This window comes from Leuresthes tenuis, unplaced genomic scaffold, assembly GCF_036924035.1.
Source record: "Leuresthes tenuis unplaced genomic scaffold, fLeuTen1.0.hap1 SCAF_24, whole genome shotgun sequence".
Lineage (NCBI taxonomy): Eukaryota > Metazoa > Chordata > Actinopteri > Atheriniformes > Atherinopsidae > Leuresthes > Leuresthes tenuis.
This window is the reverse complement of record NW_027325378.1, coordinates 5352242-5375093: the sequence shown is the minus strand read 5'-3', so window position 1 is coordinate 5375093 and position 22852 is coordinate 5352242. Positions and strand designations below refer to the sequence as shown.

General features: G+C 40.3%; 1 protein-coding gene across 2 annotated transcripts in view; it reads right to left on the bottom strand.

Annotated features, from left to right (window-relative positions):
- The window catches only part of cnksr2a (connector enhancer of kinase suppressor of Ras 2a), a 58698-nt gene that overhangs the window by 8141 nt on the left and 27705 nt on the right, over window positions 1-22852 (bottom strand). The window contains exons 9-22 of one of the 2 annotated variants that reach the window (XM_072378830.1): window positions 22149-22295; window positions 20828-20940; window positions 20553-20707; window positions 20247-20336; window positions 16986-17197; window positions 15076-15127; window positions 11374-11549; window positions 9514-9587; window positions 9321-9392; window positions 8468-8535; window positions 7062-7159; window positions 6409-6624; window positions 5382-5523; window positions 3759-3983 (exon numbers count right to left, since the gene is read on the bottom strand). In XM_072378830.1, the coding sequence (XP_072234931.1) occupies window positions 3759-3983; window positions 5382-5523; window positions 6409-6624; window positions 7062-7159; window positions 8468-8535; window positions 9321-9392; window positions 9514-9587; window positions 11374-11549; window positions 15076-15127; window positions 16986-17197; window positions 20247-20336; window positions 20553-20707; window positions 20828-20940; window positions 22149-22295 (1840 nt within the window). The remainder of the gene's footprint in view (window positions 1-3758; window positions 3984-5381; window positions 5524-6408; window positions 6625-7061; window positions 7160-8467; window positions 8536-9320; window positions 9393-9513; window positions 9588-11373; window positions 11550-15075; window positions 15128-16985; window positions 17198-20246; window positions 20337-20552; window positions 20708-20827; window positions 20941-22148; window positions 22296-22852) is intronic. The other variant, XM_072378831.1, reaches the window with a different exon arrangement.

The following is a 22852-nucleotide window of genomic DNA, read 5'->3' as shown; positions in this document are numbered from 1 at the left end:
TGTGAATGATTAGAAAGCACATAGTTATGTGTATCTTAAGACGTGCTGTATGAGTGTGAGTGGGGTGAATGTGGCATGTAGTGACTCACTTTGAGTGGTCAGTTAGACTAGAAAAGCACTATACAAGTACAAGTCCATTTACCATTCAGATCTGGGCTCATGGAAGGCCACTTTAGAATAGTCCAACGCTTTTCTCTCAGCCATTCTTGGGTGTTTTTGGGTGTGTGTTTTGGATCGTTGTCCTGTTGAAAGACCCATGACCTGCGACTGAGACCAAGCTTTCTGACACTAGGCAGCACATTTCTCTCCAGAATGCCTTGATAGTTGTCAGATTTCATTTTACCTTGCACACATTCAAGACACCCTGTGCCAGATGCAGCAAAGCAGCCCCAAAACATTGCTGAGCCTCCTCCATGTTTCCCCGTAGGGACAGTGTTCTTTTCTTCGTATGCTTGGTTTTTGAGTCTATGAACATAGAGTTGATGTGCCTTACCAAAAAGCTCCAGTTTGGTCTCATCTGTCCAAAGGACATTCTCCTAGAAGCTTTGTGGCTCGTCAACATGCATTTTTGCAAATTCCAGTCTCGCTTTTTTATGATTTTTTTTCAGCAGTGGTGTCCTCCTTGGTCGTCTCCCATGAAGTCCACTTTGGCTCAAACAACGACGAATGGTGCGATCTGACACTGATGTACCTTGGCCTTGGAGTTCACCTTTAATTTCTTTGGAGGTTGTCCTGGGCTCTTTGGATACAATTCGAACGATCTGTCTCTTCAATCTGTCATCAATTTTCCTCTTGCGGCCACATCCAGAGAGGTTGGCTACTGTCCCGTGGGTCTTGAACTTCTGAATAATATGAGCCACTGTTGTCACAGGAACTTCAAGCTGTTTAGAGATGTTCTTATAGCCTGCACCTTTAAGGTGTTTGTCTATAATTTTTTTTCGGATGTCCTGGGACAATTCTCTCCTCCGCTTTCTGTTGTCCATGTTCAGTGTGGTACACACCTTTTCACCAAACAGCAGAGTGACTACTTGTCTCCCTTTAAATAGGCAGACTGATTAATTATGAGTTTGGAAACACCTGTGATGTCAATTAAAGGACACACCTGAGTTAATCATGTCACTCTGGTCAAATAGTTTTCAATCTTTTATAGAGGTACCATCATTTTTGTCCAGCCCTATTTCATTAGTTTTTTTTTTAAATAATTATGTTAATCAACATTTCAAAAGTAATGGCTGATTTATATTATGTAATTTTCAAGGAATTTTTATTTATTTTTACTTTTGTAGGTTTCAAGTGCTTTCAGTGAGAATTGTGTTTTTTTCTTTCTTTAACTGAGGGATACCAACAATTTTGTCCACGAGTGTACATGCTGGTTAGTGACGTCCACAAATAAGCACGGTGTAAAACCAAAAATTCAAGACGAGCACTTTAAACATTTTCCAGCTGATTTAGGTGCATTGATTCAGCTTTCAGCATTCACACAAGCATTTAAGCAATAAATGCAATTTCTCTAATTAACGTCAGTTAGATACTTTGGTCGAAATACCACAGAGAACCAGCACTGCCCTTCCATCAATTTACACCTCTGTTGAGCTGTTTTTTAGGGCGTGGAGTGACACACTCACTCCACTCCACCGCTTGCATTTGTAAGGTCTGCCTTTGTTGAGAACTCTAGCACTCGATCAACCTTGAAGCACATAATTACCTGACAGAGCAGACAGTAAAAGTCTGAGAGCTCACACAAGCAAACACAACAAACTGAGCTCAGGCCACACACTGCAATACTTTACTGGAAAATTATATCTTCAAATTGCATTTATATTCCCCCTCAGTACTAATATATATGATATATTTCCCTCTTCTGTAGTTTAATACTTATCACTTAAATTGGTGCTAATCTGACGTTAAGTACAATGGCATTGCGAGTCGGTGTTAAACTGACCCAGCTTGATCAACCACAGCACCAGAGAACCGAAACCCTGGGCTTCACTGGTGGTTTGTTCCTCTGAGCTTTGTTGAAGATTTTAGAGGCTGATGTTAAGAACTGTACCTTAAACCTAGTTCACGGCACAAAATGGCCCAGATCCGAGGCAAATTGGCGGGTCAGTCGCAACGTGCGAGTGCTCCAAAGGCGTGATTTGTGAGGCTGGCGGAGACGTCACAGTATCGGACTGATTACCTAATGTGTTTGAAACTTTGAAGGAGAGGGATGAGTGTTGAGTAAGTCGGCTAAATAAAAATGAATAAAAGACATGTAACAAACATGACGGTGGGCGTAGTGAAGAAGCAACAGTTTCCTGAGTAAACTGAAGAGAGTTGAGATAGAAAGTGTGAAGAGAAACTGACTAAGTCTGCCCCCCCACCCTTCATCTAAGATGCGCAGAGTGAAAACACCACGACTTCAAAGCTTTCCATCACAAGCCGCTCAGAGTTAATAATACAGCGATCCGACAACAAAGAAAATCTTGCCATTTATATGAGCTACTTTTTTTCTGAAGTCAACAAATTTATTCAAGAAATGGTGGAGAGCCGCTGATCGTCCACTCATTCCCACAAATGCGTCCCAAAAATAGGAAATCTGAATTTCCAGCTCCTCACAGCGATAAAGCGATATAAAGGCCTATTAGAAGTTGTATTCCCATAATTCCACAACACAACAGACAAAGACCGGACAAATCATTACTACCTCATTTCTTTTAGAAGTGAGACAAACAGCTTTGATTTCCCACTTCTGAGGCACAGCAAATGCAGCATGATTTGAACTTTTCTATTTGGGAGTGTGACGTAGAAATCTGCTGCAAAGACAGTAGTAACTTCAGACAAATATGTGGTCCGAAACTCAGAAACTGAGCGTGGGTTGCTACTTGCATTATTTGAATAGATTTTCTGATAGACAAATATAATAAAGAAAAAGAGAACACAGAACATAGCGCAGTCAACCAGTTAAAAAGTATGGAGTCAAAGTAGCAAATAGGAGGGAAATGAGTGGAACTACTAAACCAAACCTGAAACTTACTGTGTTATTTATTGAGCCTTCAAATGTCAAGTGTCACAGTGAGACACTGATTGAGTGTTCAAAGGCGTTAGAATAAAATACGTCCTTTAAAGTTGCCACTGTAGGTTGGTAATTTTATTAATTAATTTTAATTAATTTCATGTGGGTTGGTAAAGTCTTTAATCAGCTGCATATGACTCATTATCAATCCAATTCATGCAAATTTTTCAACATTTTAACTGTACTAAAGATGTTTTATCCGTTTGTCTTTGCTATTCAACAGTTTACACTTTCAAATGACCAGTTTCACTGCTTATCTATTAAACAGATCTAAATATTTAACATTTTTATGCCTTATATTAGGAACCACTGTCCAATCATTAAAACTACTGGTTTGATATTATTCTGCCAATAAAGATCTGTTGGTGCAAAAAAACATCCACATGAATCCGGGGCATGAGGTTTCCAAGCAAAAAATTGTCAACAGGTGATCAATAATATTCACTTTACTTGCTATTGGTTTAAAAACTGTGGCTGATCGATGTAAATATTGACAAAAATGTTCCTTTTCTTCTTTTAACTCAACTTCTCTGCTTGCCAGCGTCCATGTTTTTTTGTCTAAGTATTCCTTCCTAAAACTTTTTCCAAGCACTTCATATGTATAAATGTTTTCTGATTTCATAAATGTGGAAGGATTAGCACTGAGCTCTCTGCTCTCCTGCGGGTGACTCACACTAAAAGTATTCACCTGACGAAAACCCACCGTTGTGCGTTTGCTGTTCCTCTTTCGCAGGTGGCACGAGGAGTGTGTGTAGGTTGCTGTCTCGTGGCAGCGTGAAGCTGCGGGGTTTCCCTCCTTGGGTTGCCATAGGGATCAGCCTCTGCATTGCCATGGGCAACGGGGCGTTCCTCTGCGGAGGAAGAGTGTAAACGGCTCCGGCCGTCATCGAGAAACCACCCAGACCCGGCTCCGCAAAGACAGCGTCCTCTGTGAGAGAAGATTCAGAGCCATACTGACTACTTGATTTAATTATCAATATAGCAAGACAAACACAGAGAATTATGATGGTTCATTATAATCAAATAAATATATGAAGATTTTAAGATGTTTTTAATGGAATTCTGCCATAGGAAACAAAAAACACACTGACTTGACATTGTAGCAATAAAAATACATGAAACACACACACTCAACGTCACTTGAACAATGAAAGTGTAACATTTATTCACCAATAATCAGATGGGGACTATTTCCTCAGCACAAATAAGTTCCAGTCAAAACTGTGGAAACTGTCCTCTGTGGATGCTCCACAGTAATGTGACTTTGTCAGATTAATAAGTTAGACTGATGTAATTTTGATTTTTAACTTGTTTATTTTCTTACTTTGTGGTAATTTGACTAAAGCAGCAATTAATCTAAGTGAAAAAAAGTTCACATCAACACTGCACTGATACTTCATAACGAATCTTATTAAATATGGCATACCCTAAGTACAGCAAATTAGGTCAGTTAAGTTTTAACCATTACTTTATTACAGTTAATTCACTTCCACAATTAAGCAAAAAAACTCCCTTAAATAGTCCATAAACTATTTGCATAAGAAATTAAAATGGTGCAAGATCAAGCAGGGACCTGAAGATGAAGCCAACTTGCCAACAAGTGCATATACTGCAGTTCCTCGATGGCCACAGCGCCCGATGATCAATGGCCAATTTTAAAGACAGGATGACCATTTGAAGTGAAAATACTAAGTGGAATCACAGGAAACTATCCCTAACCCTACTTAGAGTCATCTTTGTTGTGCAGGTAAAACACAGCCAAACAAAAACTTTGCAGTACTATAAATGGCAGATGCTGAATACTATATGTAGTCTACGGTTTGCCAAAATAATGCCACTTTTTGGAAGCTTTTAAGAAGAAAACACTGGTTGGTTTCTTCCTAAATCTGCTGGTAAGTCGATTGTCCCATTTTAGATGAGTTTTCTGTGTTCGGGGACATCGAATCTCAGGTGTCTTTGTCAGTCAGTGGGCGTGACCCAAGTCCTTTAACATCCCCCAAGATGCTACATGCATCCCTTATATACTGCAATCAGTCACAAGTGAGCGATAGAGAGGATAATGGCTTCATTTATGGGGGGACAACATCATTTCATCTATTTTTATACATGTGGTGGAGAACAACTCCAACTGTACAGAAAGGCAAATTCACAACTCTCTTATCAAATATTAACAGGACAGGTAGGAACAAATGAGAACTTACTGTAAGAGTCACTAACAACAAACCAAGTGTTCCAGATTCTATTTGAGTATAAATTCAAACAGTTCATGAAAAATATGTCTTAGTTACTGATAAAGTCGTAAAGTTCTGATTAATCGGTGCATTACCAAGTGGTCCAGTTTGCAGGTAGTGCAGTCCCGCCTCAGTCAAAGGTGTCTCTATCAGGTCCTGCCAAGAGCGTCTCTGAGAGGACGAGGAACGGCCCGGGGACCCTGTCTCACTGCTGCCGCCTGCAGGACTGGAGCGGTACTATAAGAACCAGAAACAGAAAAAGATTGGTGTGATTCTGAAGTGTTTTTCAGGATTGTTGTAGACTGTTTTCAGCCTGATCTGGGATGAGATGTAACTCCCCGTCATCTATCTAACCACAAATTTCTATCACAAGACAGAATAATAATTAAAAAAACCCTTCAGGTGGAAATTTTCATTATACTCCACAATACACAACAGTAAATACTTGGAACACAGACATTAAAATGATTCATATGTGATAATTAGCCCTTTATAGTAGAATGAATATAATTAAGAATTCTTATTTTTGGCTTATTGTAAGAAAATGTTACATTTGGTCTGAAAGTGTCTTGAAAGCAAAAGCTTAAGAAAACTGATTAATTCATCCATCATGTGCCCGTTATGTTTTTCCCTTGTAAACAGCTGCTAAATCACACAGCTATGTATCCAGGTTTGGAATTGTTGGAATTGGTTTGGCTGCAAAGAAGGAAAATGAAAGAGGAAAGATGGTTGTTTAGATCCACGGGGGATCTAAAATCTGCTGCTGCTGCCCCCTGCACTCCCCTCATTTTGATGTTTGTATTTCATTAAAATTGTATAGTTTTCTTGCATGAGATTCTGGAATAGCAGATAAGGGCACTTAAAAACAAGTTATCGTTCGGGATGAACTGTCTAATAACTGATGCAATAACTGAACACTCACAACAAGAGGAGCTATTGGGTGAAAACTAGACATGAAATTTCCACTGGTATCGTATTTTTTGAGTACGATCATTGTTTATGTCTCCCAGCTGCTTAAACCAAGTCTAATTTTTTTCCCCCACATCTTGAAAGTCAAATCAAAACTTGCATTTTTGGCTCAATCTTCTAAAATCGGATTTAGTGTTAAACATTGTCACACACCTCTACAGGATCACATCTGTACTGCATATCACTGCTGCTGCTGCCCCCTGGTTTTCTCCCACTGTGTGTGGTGCCGCCCCCCAGAGGACCAGGGTGGTACTGCGGCTCTGCAGCCACCGCTGGAGGCTCGCTACACAGGAAGTCCTCCTGGGAAGAGCGAGAGCGAGACGTCTCGGTGGAAGACAGGCGGGTCCGGCCTTCCAAGTAGGCACTCATCTAGCATTGAGGGAAGATTTACAAAACGTGTGGCATATGTCAATCGATTGCTTTGTCTCTGTCAACCGTAATGATGCTCTTCATTGGAAGTATTTAATATGGTGAGAGACCCAGATGATTTGGAAAGAAGGGCAACGATTGGACAGGACAAAAGAGAAGAGTGTTTGAATGTTTGCAGAAACACCAATGACTCTACGCATAAGATTAATAAAGAAAAAAACATGCCGCAAGACTAGACTCGTTATGTAGAGCAACCAGATCCAAGTTCAATTATAGCAACAATTACACCAAATATATCCCCACGACTCCCTGACGGCTTAATTGACAGTAACTCCACCTGATGATGGGCTATAGGGGAGCACTGACTTGGATTTTTGTCTTGGAGTACAATGTGTAATTTGCACGTGTTGTAGCGCTGCTGTGTGTGTGTGACTCACTGATGGAGGCCTTGGGTAGGTATCATATGGAGGTGGGGGACTGTCTTGTTTGGGGCTGGAGGTGGTGTCATCTTCATGTTCACTCTCACTCCAGTAATCTGTGATAAACACATGTTTATCTATTGAGCCAATAATGTACATCCACCAATTCATCCATCTATACACGATCTATCATCAGTGTATTCAGTCATCTATTCACCGATCTATCATTCATCCATCCAACACCCATCCATGTGCTCAACTATCCATCAACCTACTTTCCTTCTATATTCACCAGTTTATATGTTTATCTACCCGTCTACATATCCCTGCATGCTCCATTCATCACACCATCTATCTACTTAATAACCATCTATCTATCTATGCTCCAACCACCCCACTGTCTGTACGTCCAAAGACTCACCCATAATCCATACATCTACAGTATCTTCTTGTATGGTCCATCCATCCATTCATCTTCGTAACGCTCATCAATCCACCTTTTTCATAATATTTATAGCTATGCATGCTCCATCCATCCATGGTCTAACCAGCCTACAATTTAACCATAGACTCTACAATCCATTCACCCATCATTCATCCTTTTATTGATCATCCAATGATTCATCCATGATTCAATCCATCCTAACATCATCCACCCATCCCCCATCCATCCATCCACCTACATTCCTAATATCAATTCATAATTCTACATAATGTTCTTTCCATCTATTTATCATCACATGCTTTATCCATCCATCCATCCATGACTCAACCATCTCACAATCCATCCATTCATCTATTCATCCCTCCATGGTCCAACGAACTCATTATACATCAATACATCCATAACAAATAAATATAGGACATAGAGAACAGAGCTGGATAACGAACAAGGCAGTGTCCAAGGAAACAAGTCCACCAGTCTTCTTTTGATTTATTGCTTTTATTTTTTACTGAAATCATCCCTTCATGAAAATATAAAAATCTGAGGTTCTGAATCGCTCGTTACGTAAAGGAGCTCAGCATTTTCTTTTCAAAGATCTTAATGTGTAAAAAACATTGGGCAGGACAGTATCAATGCATCTCAGAAATAATGTCAGGCTGTAACCTTTCTGCAGGTTGTAAGCTTTCTTATTATCAGTGCATATCCCAAAGTGTCTAATGATTTATTATGTCAAGTTTGAAATCAGAATATATTGAAACATTTAGATCGTTATTGGCTGGAATTTAAATGAGCATACTGAAACAGTCAGAAAACACAATTTTCTGCAAGACAATACCGATTGAGGCGTTCAAGAGACTCTTCGGGTGGCCATGCTAGAAAGTAAATGTAGGTTCAATAATAATAGCAGTGTCATTGCTTTTAGAGGTTCGAGACACCATCCTGCAGCGGCCATCTGCAGAAGAATCCTTCATCAACTCACCTTGCTCTTGGCGCATTCTCTCTCGTTCTGCGTAGCCCACGGCTGCCATGTTGAGACGACTGAGCCACCTACCATGAGAAAGAAACAAGCTAATAATCAGCTGTGTCAGAGCTTGTTTGTGGCCCCACAGATCAAACTATCTTGTACAGCACAAGGGATGATCTCAGGACTATTTTGATCATTGTCTTATTTACATATTCATTGCAAATATGTGAAAAGGTAAGCAAATGGAGCCCCTCAAATGAAAAAAAATAGCTGCAGTATAGTTAGCGCATAAAATAAGGAATTCTTTCAGGGGTTATGTGTCATATGAACTACTATAGGAATGAAGAAATGACATACAATGAAAAAACATTAAGACTATTATAAAGCTTTTACAGAGAGACTGGGTGTTCCCAAACAGAATATTAGGTTTACAATACATAAATAAATACTATATATGCAAATTAAATGATGAGAAAGATGAGCAGGTGAGCTGATTAGAAGTCTATTTTTATTGAGACTCATTCAAGGTTATTAAATGTCTTATTTTCACAGCAGTACTTTAACGATGAGTTCTGTTAATATCTCCGTCTCTAAATAAGTAAAAGTAACTCTTTTCTATGCTTTAACTAAATATTTTAGCTTTTATACTGACATTCATCCACTGATATTTGTAAGTTGAAGCATAAGCCTGCATGAAAACGGCTTACAAATCCTGTTTTTAAAGCACTTCCCAAATAGAAATAGGTTTTTTTTTTTAATCCAGCATGAAAATCGTATTTGTTTTGTGTATTGTGGGAGCTAAACAGACCCAGTTGGGATTCTGTCTTGCTGCACAGCCATCATCCACACTGAGCACTTGCTGTATTACCTGTTCATGTCATCCACTCCATCTGCTGCAAAGTAGAAACTCTTGACCTTGGGGTGACACGCTTTGAAAGCACTAGAGAGACAGAGGGAGTTATTTTTGCCAGCACACCTTCACACATTCAAGAGCACGTGAACTGCACATGAAGGAAATAACACATAAATATGCAATAGACCTGTTTTCTTCAGGCACTTACTACTTCTTTCGGCATTCACTGGCACGGTCGATCTTAAACTCTGGAAGACTGACGAAACCTTCTGCCTTCTCATCCTGAACAGACAAAGAGGAGAAAGACATCGAAACCTTTAGGGTGAAAAAAAAATTATGGTTTGTCAAACAGTGGCCGTTGTGGCTCTATCAGTCATAATTACCGTGTCTACCTCCTGGAATTACAAAAGAAAACTGATAAATGATCACAAAATGATCTGCCATGTTGGTCATTCATCTGAGTCAACCAGCAGGGCAGCTTGTTCATGTGTCGGTTTGTGCTAAATTAGATATCTATAATATCTTTAAATACTCACTGCAGTGCTTTTACACGGTCATCATTTTACTTTAGACTGTTAGCATGCTAACTCTTGCTAACAAGCACCAAAAAAGTACCCCTGGAAATGTGTTCTGGATGGATTTAGTCACAATCCAAAGGACTGGATCAATATTTAACAGGTGAGGGTGCTAAATGAAAAGTTAATAGATAATTCAATTCCTCTTCTTACGGAGTAAATATGTGAAAAAAAAATTTCACGACTTCTCACTAGAGCACTACATAAGATTTATCCTCTGGAAACCATGAAGTTATGAGCAATAATAGTAATTTATGACAGTGTGACCAATAGTTATTAAGATATTTAATTAAAAAAAAACATGAATGTTGATCTCTTGGTTGAAATGGAAGTCTTATTGATCCTCCTAAAATTGTGAATTTACAGTTCTAGCTGCAGTTGTAGAGAAATTCAACTAAATATTGTATGAAGATGCATAAAATCACTAAAATAATAAGATCTATTCTTTAGGAACTATAAATATTTAACCAAATTTCATGTCGACTGAACCAGGACTTAAATAGTCAAGGATATTCACCATGATGATGCCAGAGAAAAGCAATTTGATCCTAGATATTTCACTAAAATTCCCTGGTTGTGTTTGGAAAAAAATGGAAAATGTCTGAACTCTGTGACCAACAGATGTCAAGCCATTTCAAAAGTAAAATTTTAAGGGAATCACTACATCCAAGGAGGTTCATCCTCTGAGAACCATGAGCTTGCACAAACTTTCATTTAAACTGGACCAGTAAATGTCAAAGTATTTCAGACGAGCAAACAAATATGAATGAATCATATGAATCACTTTGATGCTTGAGAAGAAGTTTATGTTTATGTATTTAGCAGACGCTTTTATCCAAAGCGACTTACAAATCAAGATATAACAAGCTATTCAAAAAGCTAACAATAAACTACATAGAAGAAACCCACTACTCCGACTCTGTCAGAGGTGACAGAGTAGAGATAGTGCAGGCATAGAAGGAAGTGCAGAAAGATAAAGTGCAAAGATAGAGGGGGTAGGGAAGTACAAGGTAAAAGTTAATGATCAACTTAAAAAAAAAAGATCCTGCAAGAACTATGAAAGTATTTACAAACTTTGAACCTAAAGTTGACAAAGTTTTTCACTTAAAAATCCTTAAATCTGCTTGAGAAAATCTATAAGTCTGATTTATCATCTTAAACCACAAAATTTTATATTATATTTAATTTATCCTGAACCAATGCAATGGTTAAAATGCATTGAATACAATGCAATGTATTTTACTAAATATAACACGTCAGGCAATCACTGAATTTAATGAGATTTATTTTCTGAGAACCATGACTGTTTGTTTTGTGGTCACATGACCAATATCTGCTCAGATATTTCACACATTTAGAAAGACTTGTAGTTGTTGAACAGCTTCAGTTACAGCCAATACCCCAACTAATTACACAGCATCCCATTGTATTGCTTTGATTTTTTTAGATATGTGTCCTTAAACGCATCACAAACAACAGTCCTGACTCGTTACCTCCTCGTTGATGTACCAGTACAGGCAGGTATCCTTCAGCACAAACCAGTACTTCTTCCATTTCTGAGAAAAGTAACCCTTAGCATCCCTCTTCCTCCACAACCAGCCCTCACAGTCTCCTCTGCCCAGAGCCTTACAGGAGACGCGCCTCCGACTCAGGGAGGTCAAACCTCGCCCTGGAACAAGACGGAGGAAATTTAAGGCATGGCATTCACGGACAGAAAGAATAAGAATCTCAAAGGTGGAAGAAAACATGAAGTCAAACATGTATCAAAGCCACTTTTAGGTACTCACTCCTTGTCTTTTATGGCAGCGTGAATAAAAGCGTGTGGATCTGAGTGTTTGACAGAATGCTGCTGCACTGCAGTAAAATAAGAGGTGTTTAATAATAATTGCCTTTTCTTTCAGGCATAAAAGTGCCGTAACATTTTTCACAGCAGGCTTGATATTAAAGAAGAAAAGTTGGCTCCCTGCAGAGGACCACAAAGGAACTTCTGTTGTAAATAGTCTTTTAACAAGAAAGGCAATTCAATATTCTGTTTGCCTCTGTGACAGTGCATCTCCAAAGGAAACAACTTTCCTCCACAGTGCTGGACACAAAAGATTCAAGTGAAAGCATGCAATGTGAAAAGGTTTTCAGTCTAGGGATAATAAATCATTTATGGACCCTGAAAAATGGGGCAGTATATTTCCTGGAAATGCACAAAAGTGCCCTCAAAAACTGATTATTCATATTTTTTGTGCTGCCGCTTCAGGCAATAAAGTGATACCATCATCAATTTGGCTTTAAAAGACACTTATTCAGAGTGGAAAAGAAGCCGTTTTCTCAGCATGGACCAAAAGAATTACCAAAATGTCATTGTATGTTTAAGAAATAAGACATTTGGAGTCATTATAGCATCAGTAAATCATTACTGTCACAATCACTCTGAAACTTTGGTTTAATTGGTGTAAACAAAACAAAGCCATCTACGAATGGTGCAGATGGAGCTGCAGCTTTGAGGGCCGAAGGCAGATGGCAAAACAAGTGAAAATCCTTTGGAAAAGAATATCTGTTCCAACATGTTGATCCTTGTTTATGTGGCAGAGCAAAAGAAGAAAAAAAGAAGAAGGTTTGGTCAAAGAGGCAAAGACACTGATAACAGGGAATAAAACAAAAGATGAAAAAACTGAACAGTGGCTTCATTTATCAGAGGACAAAAAACATCATAATTGATGACAGAAAGGACCAGGGTTAGACTAAGTGCAACTGAAATTCAGTGATGAATATATTCATACTGAGATCTACCTCATCTGCAGTCCAGTCTGCAGCACATTCATCAAAATCTGCAAAACGAGCAGGAAGTGTTAAAATGCAAACACAGCTCTCTGAAGAGGCCGCATGAGCTCAAAATGGTTATAAGGTGGGAAAATGGCCCCATAGGCAAATCTATGAGTTTCTTTTTTTAAATCTTTCTCATCATAGTCAATATTCTATAATTTCTTAGGAATAAAGTCTTTTTTTTCTCATTTTACCATCAAACTGGCAAATGATCAACAGTAGTTAAACATTCCATCACCCAGTCGCTAATTACAGAAATGTACCAAAATATTTGGTCAAATAAAGTTAATATTTTACAAATCAAATATATATTTGTAGGCTAATTTGACTTATCAATAAACTAATGAGGAGAGTTGTTTGGTCATTACAGAGCAGGTAGAATGGTAAAATGAGTATGTAAGCGTTGACCAATCTGGATCAATGCAGCATCAAAGGTTAAAGGAATGTTCAGATTTATTTCAGCTTGCCATATTTCCAATTTATGCGGCTCTCGGGGTTCAAGCTAACTTAATCGCCAGCGGTTCAAATGATTGGGTGTCTTACCAAAAAAATCAAAGAAGACAAAATCTAAAAGCTGAAAGATTTGATTGCCAGAACCTTTGTTTTTTACTTCTATTCCCTCCTTTTAATCATCTCAGGTCCCATAAATGTTGTTGAATGTCACTGTAATCAAGAAACTCTGAAGAACTAGTTCCACTTTGATAGCTTCCAATTTTGCTTATTAGTTTCCACATGTTCACAACCTTTAAGGATGGATTTTTTAGGCTCAATCCAGTGGAGGATGTCTTCCAGTATGGACTGTCTGGGATTGCAGACTTTTCTTCTTGCAGATAATGTTGTCCTACTGGCCTCATCTTGTTGAGACCTCCAGCAAGCACTCGGACCATTCACAGCCAAGTGTGAAGCAACAATTTCCAAGTCTGATGGCCATGATCCTTGAAAAAGAGATGATTTCCTCTTGTAGAGGAGTTTAAGTATCTTGCGGTCTTGTTCACATTAAACCAAAAGGCGTTGGCCGTCAATTCCCTAGTCAATCTAGCCCCCAGCCATAGTCATGATCTGAAATGACTGAAAACCTGAGATCTTCCAAACGGTGGCTGTGTGCACCCTTAGGGATAGGGTGTGGAGCCCAGTCAAAGGACAGCTGCTGCTCCGCCACATGTAAAGGAGACAGATGAGATGGTGGCATCTGGTCAAGATGCTGTCTGCACGCCTCCCAGGGGAGTTGTTTTACACATGTGTCACTGGGGGGAAGCCTCTAAGCAGACTCAGGACTCGACTCAGAGAGTGTATCTGTGGACTGCCTGGGAATGTACCCCTGGAACAGCTGGATGTGGCTTAGCAGAGGGAGGTCTGGTGATACTGCCTCCGAGTCCTGGCAGAGAATGGATGGATGGTCCCAATAATTGGTGCTTTGGTTTGTAGTTTGTGAATACTTTTTCCACCATTGCCAAACAATAACTCGACAAAGTAATTTTGTTGCTTATGATTGAAAACAAAAACCATAAAGCCAAAATGTAACAATAATGCTTTCATAAGAGAAACAAACCCCAATCATCTGGGTGTCTGATGTTCTAGTCCTCCACCACCTCTCTAAAACATGGTCGATTAATCTTCATCCAGCATAAAGCAGAACTGAGCAAGCATCCGCTTGTTACAATTAGGAAAGAGTGTGAAAAATAAGATTTTTTAAAGTGGTGGAGGGATTGTGCTCTTTGTGAGACAAAATTATCCCTTTAATACTAAAACCCTCCTTACCCATCTATGCCCCCTGAAGACATGACAGTTGATATAATCAGGAATATTCTTGAAATATATCCAGTAACAAAATACTTATTTGATCCTACATTATTGTTTCTTATTAAGTTGCTGTTGGTTTATTTATCCAAGCCAAGACATGGTGTGGTTGCTAAGTGTTACCTTTGAGTCTCGCTCTTCATTTTAATCGGATCACAATCAAGATATTATTAAGGTTGAAGGTAAGCTTGCAGAGTATAACGTGTGACACAACAACCAGATGGTAGCTGCTAACGTCAACAATTTTGTTTTCATGCTTTCCAAAGTATTTTTTTTTAGAAGGCATTGTGTTTTCTGCTCTGCTTTTGTGTTTATGCCCCTCAAAGCCACCGAAGCTTTGACTTCAGATGAGCACACAGCTTCACAAACAAGGAGACTGTTTCCAACACTAAAGGAATAGCCGCTAACAGACACGATAAGCTTCAATATGTGGTGTCTGCTTTCCTGAAAACTAAACTAAACGACTTCTTCATGAAACTTTGAAACAGAAACATTTTTTCCATCATCTATTAGCCAAAATTACTGTGAGAGTAACCACAACTGGCAGCATCTGCTCACATCGAACAGGTGGCTTCACAGCTTACCTTTATTCTTCTTCCTGTTCTTTGACTGCAAAGAGGATGACTGCTGGTATGTCTAAAAGGTTGGAAAGAAGAGAAAATGGGAGGGAAAAAGAGAGAGCAGGCTGTCAGGATGAATCAGTGGCCTTTGTTTGCTGCAGTGAATTCCAGGATATAAAAGATGACGGATCTTAGGGACAGCAGGAGCGACGAGACGATGAGAAGAGGCCATACAGACACAAAGATATATGACTCGTCTCCTGCTATTTGTCCTCAAACACACACACATGGGGATGAAGAAGTCAACCTCGTGGAGGACGTTAGCTTTTTTTTTCCACACTTCTAAAGATAGAGCTGAGGGTTGAAAGGGGATTCAGGTGGCACGACAGGACGTCCAGGTGCTGGAGGAGGTGTGAGAAAACAGAGCTCAGGGAGCGTCTGTGATTAAACATAAACCTCATTCAGCAAAACATGAAGGACTGACTCATGGCACCACAAAAATGAGTTGTAAGATGAGATGATGTTAGTGATTCTTTTAATCAAGCTAGAAATATTTTCCATTTGATCATCAAACTAAATGCTTGACTGAAAAAAGTGTCATTTTTCATTATCGTGTTTGTTATTGAGTTGAGTTTGTAGTTATTTCACGTTTTTAACCTCAGGCACTCTAAACTCTGACCAGCACTTTTAAGATTTGACCTCTCGACGCGTCAGATGGGGCACCAGACCAGATCTGATGTCATGATATTACACATGTCAGAGCCTGGAGCTTGTCCACTCACAGCCCCACGCTCAGTAGGACAGATGACATGGGCCCGCCCACTCCCACCGACACGCCATCTGCCATCGCAGCACCACGCGCAGTGTAAACACACACTGCAGCACAGATACTCCGACACACACATGCAAACACTTAATTTTCAAAGAGTTGCTGTCAAGATGGATAAGGTCACCGCCTCAGACGTTCAGACGGACAGGCAGGGTGGACAGATGTCAGGGAAGTGACGGGGGCTAATAACGAGTCAGCATTCACTCGGATCACTGCAGCGCTTTCTCATCGGCTCAAACATTTGTCTCAAATGTTTGGCTCAAATCTGAGACTTCTGGCTGCTGCATCAGCATCAAAGCCAGGACGCAAGAGGAGTTCAATAACCCGGTTTCCACCCTAGTTTTGATCCACAGCATGCGGTTTTATATGCAGTTTTGGAAACACTAACTGCATCCTCAGTTTTAATGCAGACATCACCATCCACCATAAATTTGACGAGATAATTTTGAGGGCAGTTTGCTGGCCACGTCACTGAGCTGATATGTCTTTCCTGAAGAGAAGTTTGAACGCTCTTTCCTCCCTGGCGAGTTGCATCATCAACCTGAAAAGTGACCTCAGCATCAGGAATGAGAAAAATGACCAAAACGTTCACGTCCACCTGAACATTTGGTGAGTTTTAGAAGACTTCCCGTTGTTTCCACTGACAGCTCTCTTGTTGGGGTCAAGTTTCCTGCTAATCAGCCAGGTGAAGTACTTTGGATGAAAGAGGAAACACTTTAAACTTGTCTAACCAGCTCAAATGTGACAAAGACTGCTTAAGACATGGCTTGTTTAATTGTTTTCTGGTCTCGAGTTATCCTGCCGAGAAAAGTGTTTCACAAATTTAATGTATACATTTGAAAATAGCATCATTTTTGCCATCTCACTCAGCATGTTTCTTAAACTATTCTTTAAATTGCCCTTTACATACAAAACAATTCACAGGCCAAAAAGAGAAACAGAAAGAGCAAGATGCTGCTCAAAATACATGAAAAGAGGAATTTTAGAAACTAAACAACTAAATCAGGAATTAAACAGAAATTAAATGAATAAAACAACCTGAAAGAAAAAATTTAATAATTACTAAAAATATAAATAAATAGGAGAAAGTCAATCAATGCCTTACATGATAAATGGAAGCTGGGTCTCTGGGAGGTGAATCTCTCTGATTTGTCTGAAGAACGTAGTGGGAGGGGCTCTGGCTGTGGTGGCTCCGCCTCTTGGCACGCTTTGCCGTGTCATTGGACCTTTTGCCTGGACGAGCTGTGTGGGAGTAGTCGTCAGAGCCGGTCCGCTCGTCCCCACCGGACAGTCCCACATAACGCATCAGTGAGGCCTCTGTCAAACACATCAGCACATCAAACCTTTAAATCATCTGCAGCTTCAACACCTTCATGAGTCATTCTGTGGTGCTGATCTTCATCAAGGTTCAGACCAAGTGTTCTGGGTCAGTCAGAAGCTATATAGAAAAAAAAACCAGCGCTGTGCAAAAGTCTTGAGCCATCCCTACCAGGATTCTTCCCTCCATAAGACCTGTTGCCACTGATTTTCAGTCCACTTCTTGTGTCATTTGGCATAGCTCAGCCTTTTCTCCCTGTTTCCCTTCCTTAAGAATGGCTTCTTGACAGCCACCCTTCCATGGAGACCATTTCTGATGAGGCTTGGGCCAACAGTAGATGGATCAGCTGAAGGTCCAGATGCATCTCTCAGGTCCTGTCAGGTCTTTGCTGGATTTTTTCCTCTTTCTTAAGGACATCACTTTCAGATCCTGTTCATCTGCTGTAGATAGTTTTTTAGGCCTGACACTTCTTCTTTTGTCCTCCACTTGTCAAGTTTCCTCAAATGTTTTCAGGACACACTGCACACCATGCTGAGAGAATCCAAGTTTTCAGATAATAGCTCTTTGGGAATCACCTTGTTGCTGCAAAAATCCTATTTTCTGTCTGTCTAACTGTGTTATCTTTGCTGTTTTTCATAGATGCAACTAAAGAAATGGGAACAAAGAGATAAAACATAAGAACAAAAGAGGCTATTTAAAACTTAAACAACACTAGTTCATCCCTTGAGTTAGAGAGCATTTTGATGCTTGACTGATTCATAGGTCAGAGTTAGGTGGCTTAACAAACAGAAAAACACATTCCTCTGAAAAGGGTCAGGTACAAGGACTGCCCAAGGTGCCAGTGTTTAAATAAAAACTATGAAAGACCTTCAGAAAGCCTGGAGAACTATTGCTCAAGACCATTCTAAAAGATTGGCTACTTGGAGGCAAAATATAAAGAAATCAGGGATGGATCATGACTTCTGCACAGCGAACATAGTGTAAAACAGATAAAAGGTCATGTTATTTCGATTTACTAAACTTGGAGCTGTGGTATTTGAGATAAAATATGTGAGTTACAGCAGTAAAAGATTATTATGTAGATTGAAACAAGCCCTTTACACCAATGTGCCTGTGTACAAAGCAAACAGGAGGACTGCAGTCAGAACCCACAGTGTAGATATAAGGACACTAATTCCCTCCATGCTGCTTCTTTTCATTTAAAGACATTTATCCCTAAGCTGCATGACTTCACTTCATTCGGGGTGCCGTGTGGAGTTTTTGTGTTTTCCTAAAAGGATGCACAGACGCTCATCCTGCAGCCAGGTTCACGCTCATCCACTGAGCACTGCGCCCACACAGGCAGTGAAGATCAAGACCAATTACGGTACAAAGACTCCTCCATTGTTGCATGACAAGGGAAGCTGTCAGACATTAAGAAATACAGCCGCAATATTCCAGCTTTGAATCAAACATGGTTTAGTTCACAAGCACATTCAGATATGAACCCAGAGTTTGTGCATCCAAGCGTGTAAATAAAGAAGTTAGAGGCGAACATTATTGTTTCAGAAACCGAAGAAAAGTAAAATAATCCCCAACTCTTCACAACCTGCAAAAGGCTGATCCAGGTTTGATTTAGTTTTCCAGTAAAACTTAACTGGGGACACTTTATATAAAAGTTCTGCCAAGTTAATGGAAGTCTCTCAAGTTTAGATGTCTATAAAACCTCTGGTTCAGCTGAGGTCCAAACAAGCCATTTAAGTGTCTGTAGCTTTAAATCCAATTGAGTTGCAGCTGCAGTTACTTTTTAACTAAATTTTTATTCAAATTCTAAAAAGGTTAAATCTAACTATGATGAAATAGGTGTTCTACTGTACAGCAATGCAAAGCTACGAAGATTTCATGAAATGAGGTAAATCACTCTCATATGAATATGTTAATACTGGTAAGTACAAGTTTTTTTGCACCTCACATATCCATGAAGTTATTTTTGCTGTTTGTGTTCTTATAAAATGAACAATTACGTCTAGATTTCAAATGTTTGGTTGGCTTTTTAGTTTAGTCTAAAAATAGAAATGATAATAGGGAGTGCTGAAACGAAAGTACAGTCCGTCCGTACATCCATCCATCCATCTTCTATACCGTCAATCTGTTAATCAGGTAGCGGGTGGACTGGAGTCTATCCCAGCAGTCATCGGGGCACACCCTGGACAGGTCGCCAGTCCATCACAGGGCCCGTCTGTACATCTTATGCTTAAATCCGATTGGTTCAGAGTGCAGGGACCTACAGATGTCTGCAGTTGGATCGTAAAATTCCTTCTGTTACTTTCTCTGAGTGACAACTGTTTAAACATTTAAATGTATCCTGTTCTCATTCAATGAGAGTGATTTGATCACCTCTCTAAAGAGGATTTTAAAAACGTCCCTTGATTTATGTACCTGCCTCAACATTCAATAGTTTTATCAAGATGAATCCAGATGTGTGAGATATCGTTGTAATGGGAGGATGACAGATTCATTTTCCATGACAGTATCATGCAGTTTTGCATGTGCCACTTAATCAGTACCACTGTTTTTTTCTGTCTTTTTAACTTAACTCAACACCTCTACCTCTTCCTCTCTGCAGTCTCCACCCTCCTATCCTCCCCTGGTTGCTAGGCAGCGACCAGAGGAAAGTGAGACACAGAGAAGAGCTGCTGTCAGCGTCACCATAGCAACTGTGTGAGTGATTCAGGTGGAGGTCAGGGAGAATGGGCTTTTTTTCCTGTTCCTGCCTCCTCTTATCCCTCCCTTCCTCTCTTTCTGCCTCTTCTATTCTTCTGCTTTACACAACCGCCTTTCATTTCATCTGCCTATGAGCTGATCTGCCTGTCTTCCTCTTCGTACCTCTTTCTCTTCTCATCCCCTCTTATTTGGTTCCTCTGTGATGCTAATCACAGGGAGGAGCAGAGAAAGGGCCACATTGATCTGCACACACACTGATCTCTTTCTAATTTAAAGAGATTTGAACGTTTATCATCCAACAGGCTCCTCAGGCGACACATATGAACTCCACACGCCGGCGCTCACCTCTGCGGGTTTCTCTGTTAAGCTTGGATGGGTCTTCATAGTCGCCCACCCAGTTGCACTCCACCGGCATGGAGATGGGCCTCAGCCTGCCTATAATTTCACATACAAATGACTAAACTTAATTTTAGATTCGCAGGTGAGTTGGTTTACAAACATGTATGGCGGGGATGCAAAAGTGGTGCAATATGCATAAAATGAAAAGAAAAAGGGAAGATTTTGACAATCTTAAGGCCATTTATTCAACCTGAGGAATTAACTTAACTCAGCCCAGCCCCCCCCCCCCTCACAAACGATCACTCAACGAACCATATGTGGGCGTGGTGCAGTACACAGGCTCCTCCTCTTCTCGCCGGCGAGACTCTTGATCCAGGAAGGAGTTTGGTGACTCAGAGCGCTTAGCAGCGCTGACGCCACCATGGTTACGAGATGCCTCATCTCCAGACAAGGTTCCTGTCTCATCTCTATGGCAACACCAGAGACAGATATTTACCAGCAAACACATCAAAGCTCGTCTCAGCTGTCAGCAGTTCCATTTTGTTCCCTTGTAAGTTAATTTTAAGTGAAAGATGCAGACGAAGTACCTGGGTGTGTAGGGCTCAGCGGGCGGAGGGGGGATATAGAATTCCTGGAGGGCGGAGCTCTTGGTGGGTGTGCCTGACGGTGTAGCCGATCCGCTGCCGGGGCTCCTGGTTGGCTGTAGAAGGTAAATTAAGTTAAAGGAATCAATTTGTTTTTACAGTTTTTTCATAGCTTTTAGTCTTATTTTTGCCACTGCATTCTGACTCCTTTAACGACACAGATGTCAAAGTGAGTTTCCTCACTTCCTTTCTCCTCCTGCAACAACACAACCATCCCCCCTGCTTTCCTTCAGTATTTTTCATTCCCTTAAATGCACATCAAGGAGACACGAATCAGGAATGAAGTAACCTCAGTAACCTGCCCATCAATGCACATTTGAAGTTTAGACTGACGGAAACGAACCAAGCATTTCCAATTGGTAGTTTTGGCACATTCACCCTTACTCGTATTCATTACATCACCTCTTTCTCATGTCCTTGCTGGTAGAGTAGGAGCTAAAATGGGAGGAAGCGACCTGACCGAGGTTAGCAAGGTCACACAGTTGTGGTTAGACAGTAGCTGAAATATCAGCTTTCACGCTGCTCCCTCCAACAAGTGTGTGTCACACTTTGGCCAAAAACACCAGAAATTCCCAGTACATCCTCCTTCCTTGGACAAGTTTATCCTGTCTTGAGAACCAGATGGTCAGTAAGGTTTTAAAGAGGTTGATTTTTTTTAGGCTTAAAAAAATATATATAGAAAAAAACAGAACATAATTTCATCATTTGAATAGTTTTTAATCATAAATAATCACAAGACTAAATGCTCTTGCAAACAAAGTCTATATTTGTTGTCTTAAACTGTTGCATGATGTGATCATATTTACAAGCTAAAGCAAAATCTCAGCCCAGACTGTGCATAACAAAGACTGGTTTGCGTCAAAGCAAGTCAGAAGCTCATAGTTTTAAAGTTCACAACTTCTTTATGATGTGCTCTTAGTTATGACAACAAAAACTACTCAAATTAAAATGAACTAATCACCCAAATACTTAACAATCACTGTGGTGTATACTGTGTTACAACTGATGTCAACAGTGGACAAACTTACAAAAATAAGATCCGCTGTGATACTCCGTCACAGTGGAGGTAGAAGGTGCCATCACTTTGTTCCTTCTCACGCATTCCAGTGTATTTCAGTTGGCAAACAAAGCCATGCTGAGCCGCAGCTCCCTGACCTAATTACACGCTGTGGCTGCGTCCGAACAGGAGAGGGAACGCTGCAGGGAATTATGTGGGCCAGTGCAGTGTTTTAATAAAGTCTATAAAAGGTAGAGATGGTCCCACCTGCAGAGCCAGGGGTTTCCAGCGCATGTTCTTCAGCAGTGCGGGGGCAGAGCTGAGCGTGCTCTGCGGGCGCTTCTTCAGGGTCAGGGACACGACGCCTTTATCGGCCCTCAATGAGCCGACCAGGTTACGCAACTGCCAGCCCACCTGTGGACCAGAGAGGACTGAGAGTCAGAGAGCATGCTGGGAAATATCCTCCATTGAATAATGAGCAAAACAATCACAGCCTCATTTATTCTCTAATCAGTATCATCTATATGCAGCCTGAAGTTTGAATTCTGTCCATGTCGTGATTGCTTGTTGAGCCTTCTGTGCAACGCAAGTAGGTGTGGAGGTGGTAAATCTATCTATAGAGCTTTCATGTGATGTAACCTGCCCTCATTTTGAAAACAAAAGCATCTTATCATCTTTTTACATTTTTACCCACTACTTGCAAAAGGCTGTGCCTACACTTTTCGCCTGTAGGAGATTTGTGAACAAAGACATACTGTAAACAAACACGAAAATGACCTCTGGGATGTGATACTTGAATCATCAGAAGGACTACATTCACTGACCTGAAATCAGATTTTAATGGAAGAGGAGGTGCACAGAAGGTTGGAGGATCTGATTGCACAAATTGAAATGCATGCACAGTCTCCAATACAGATGTAAACAACACAAAAACAGAACTGGAACTTGCTTTAAGGACTTATAAAACAGAA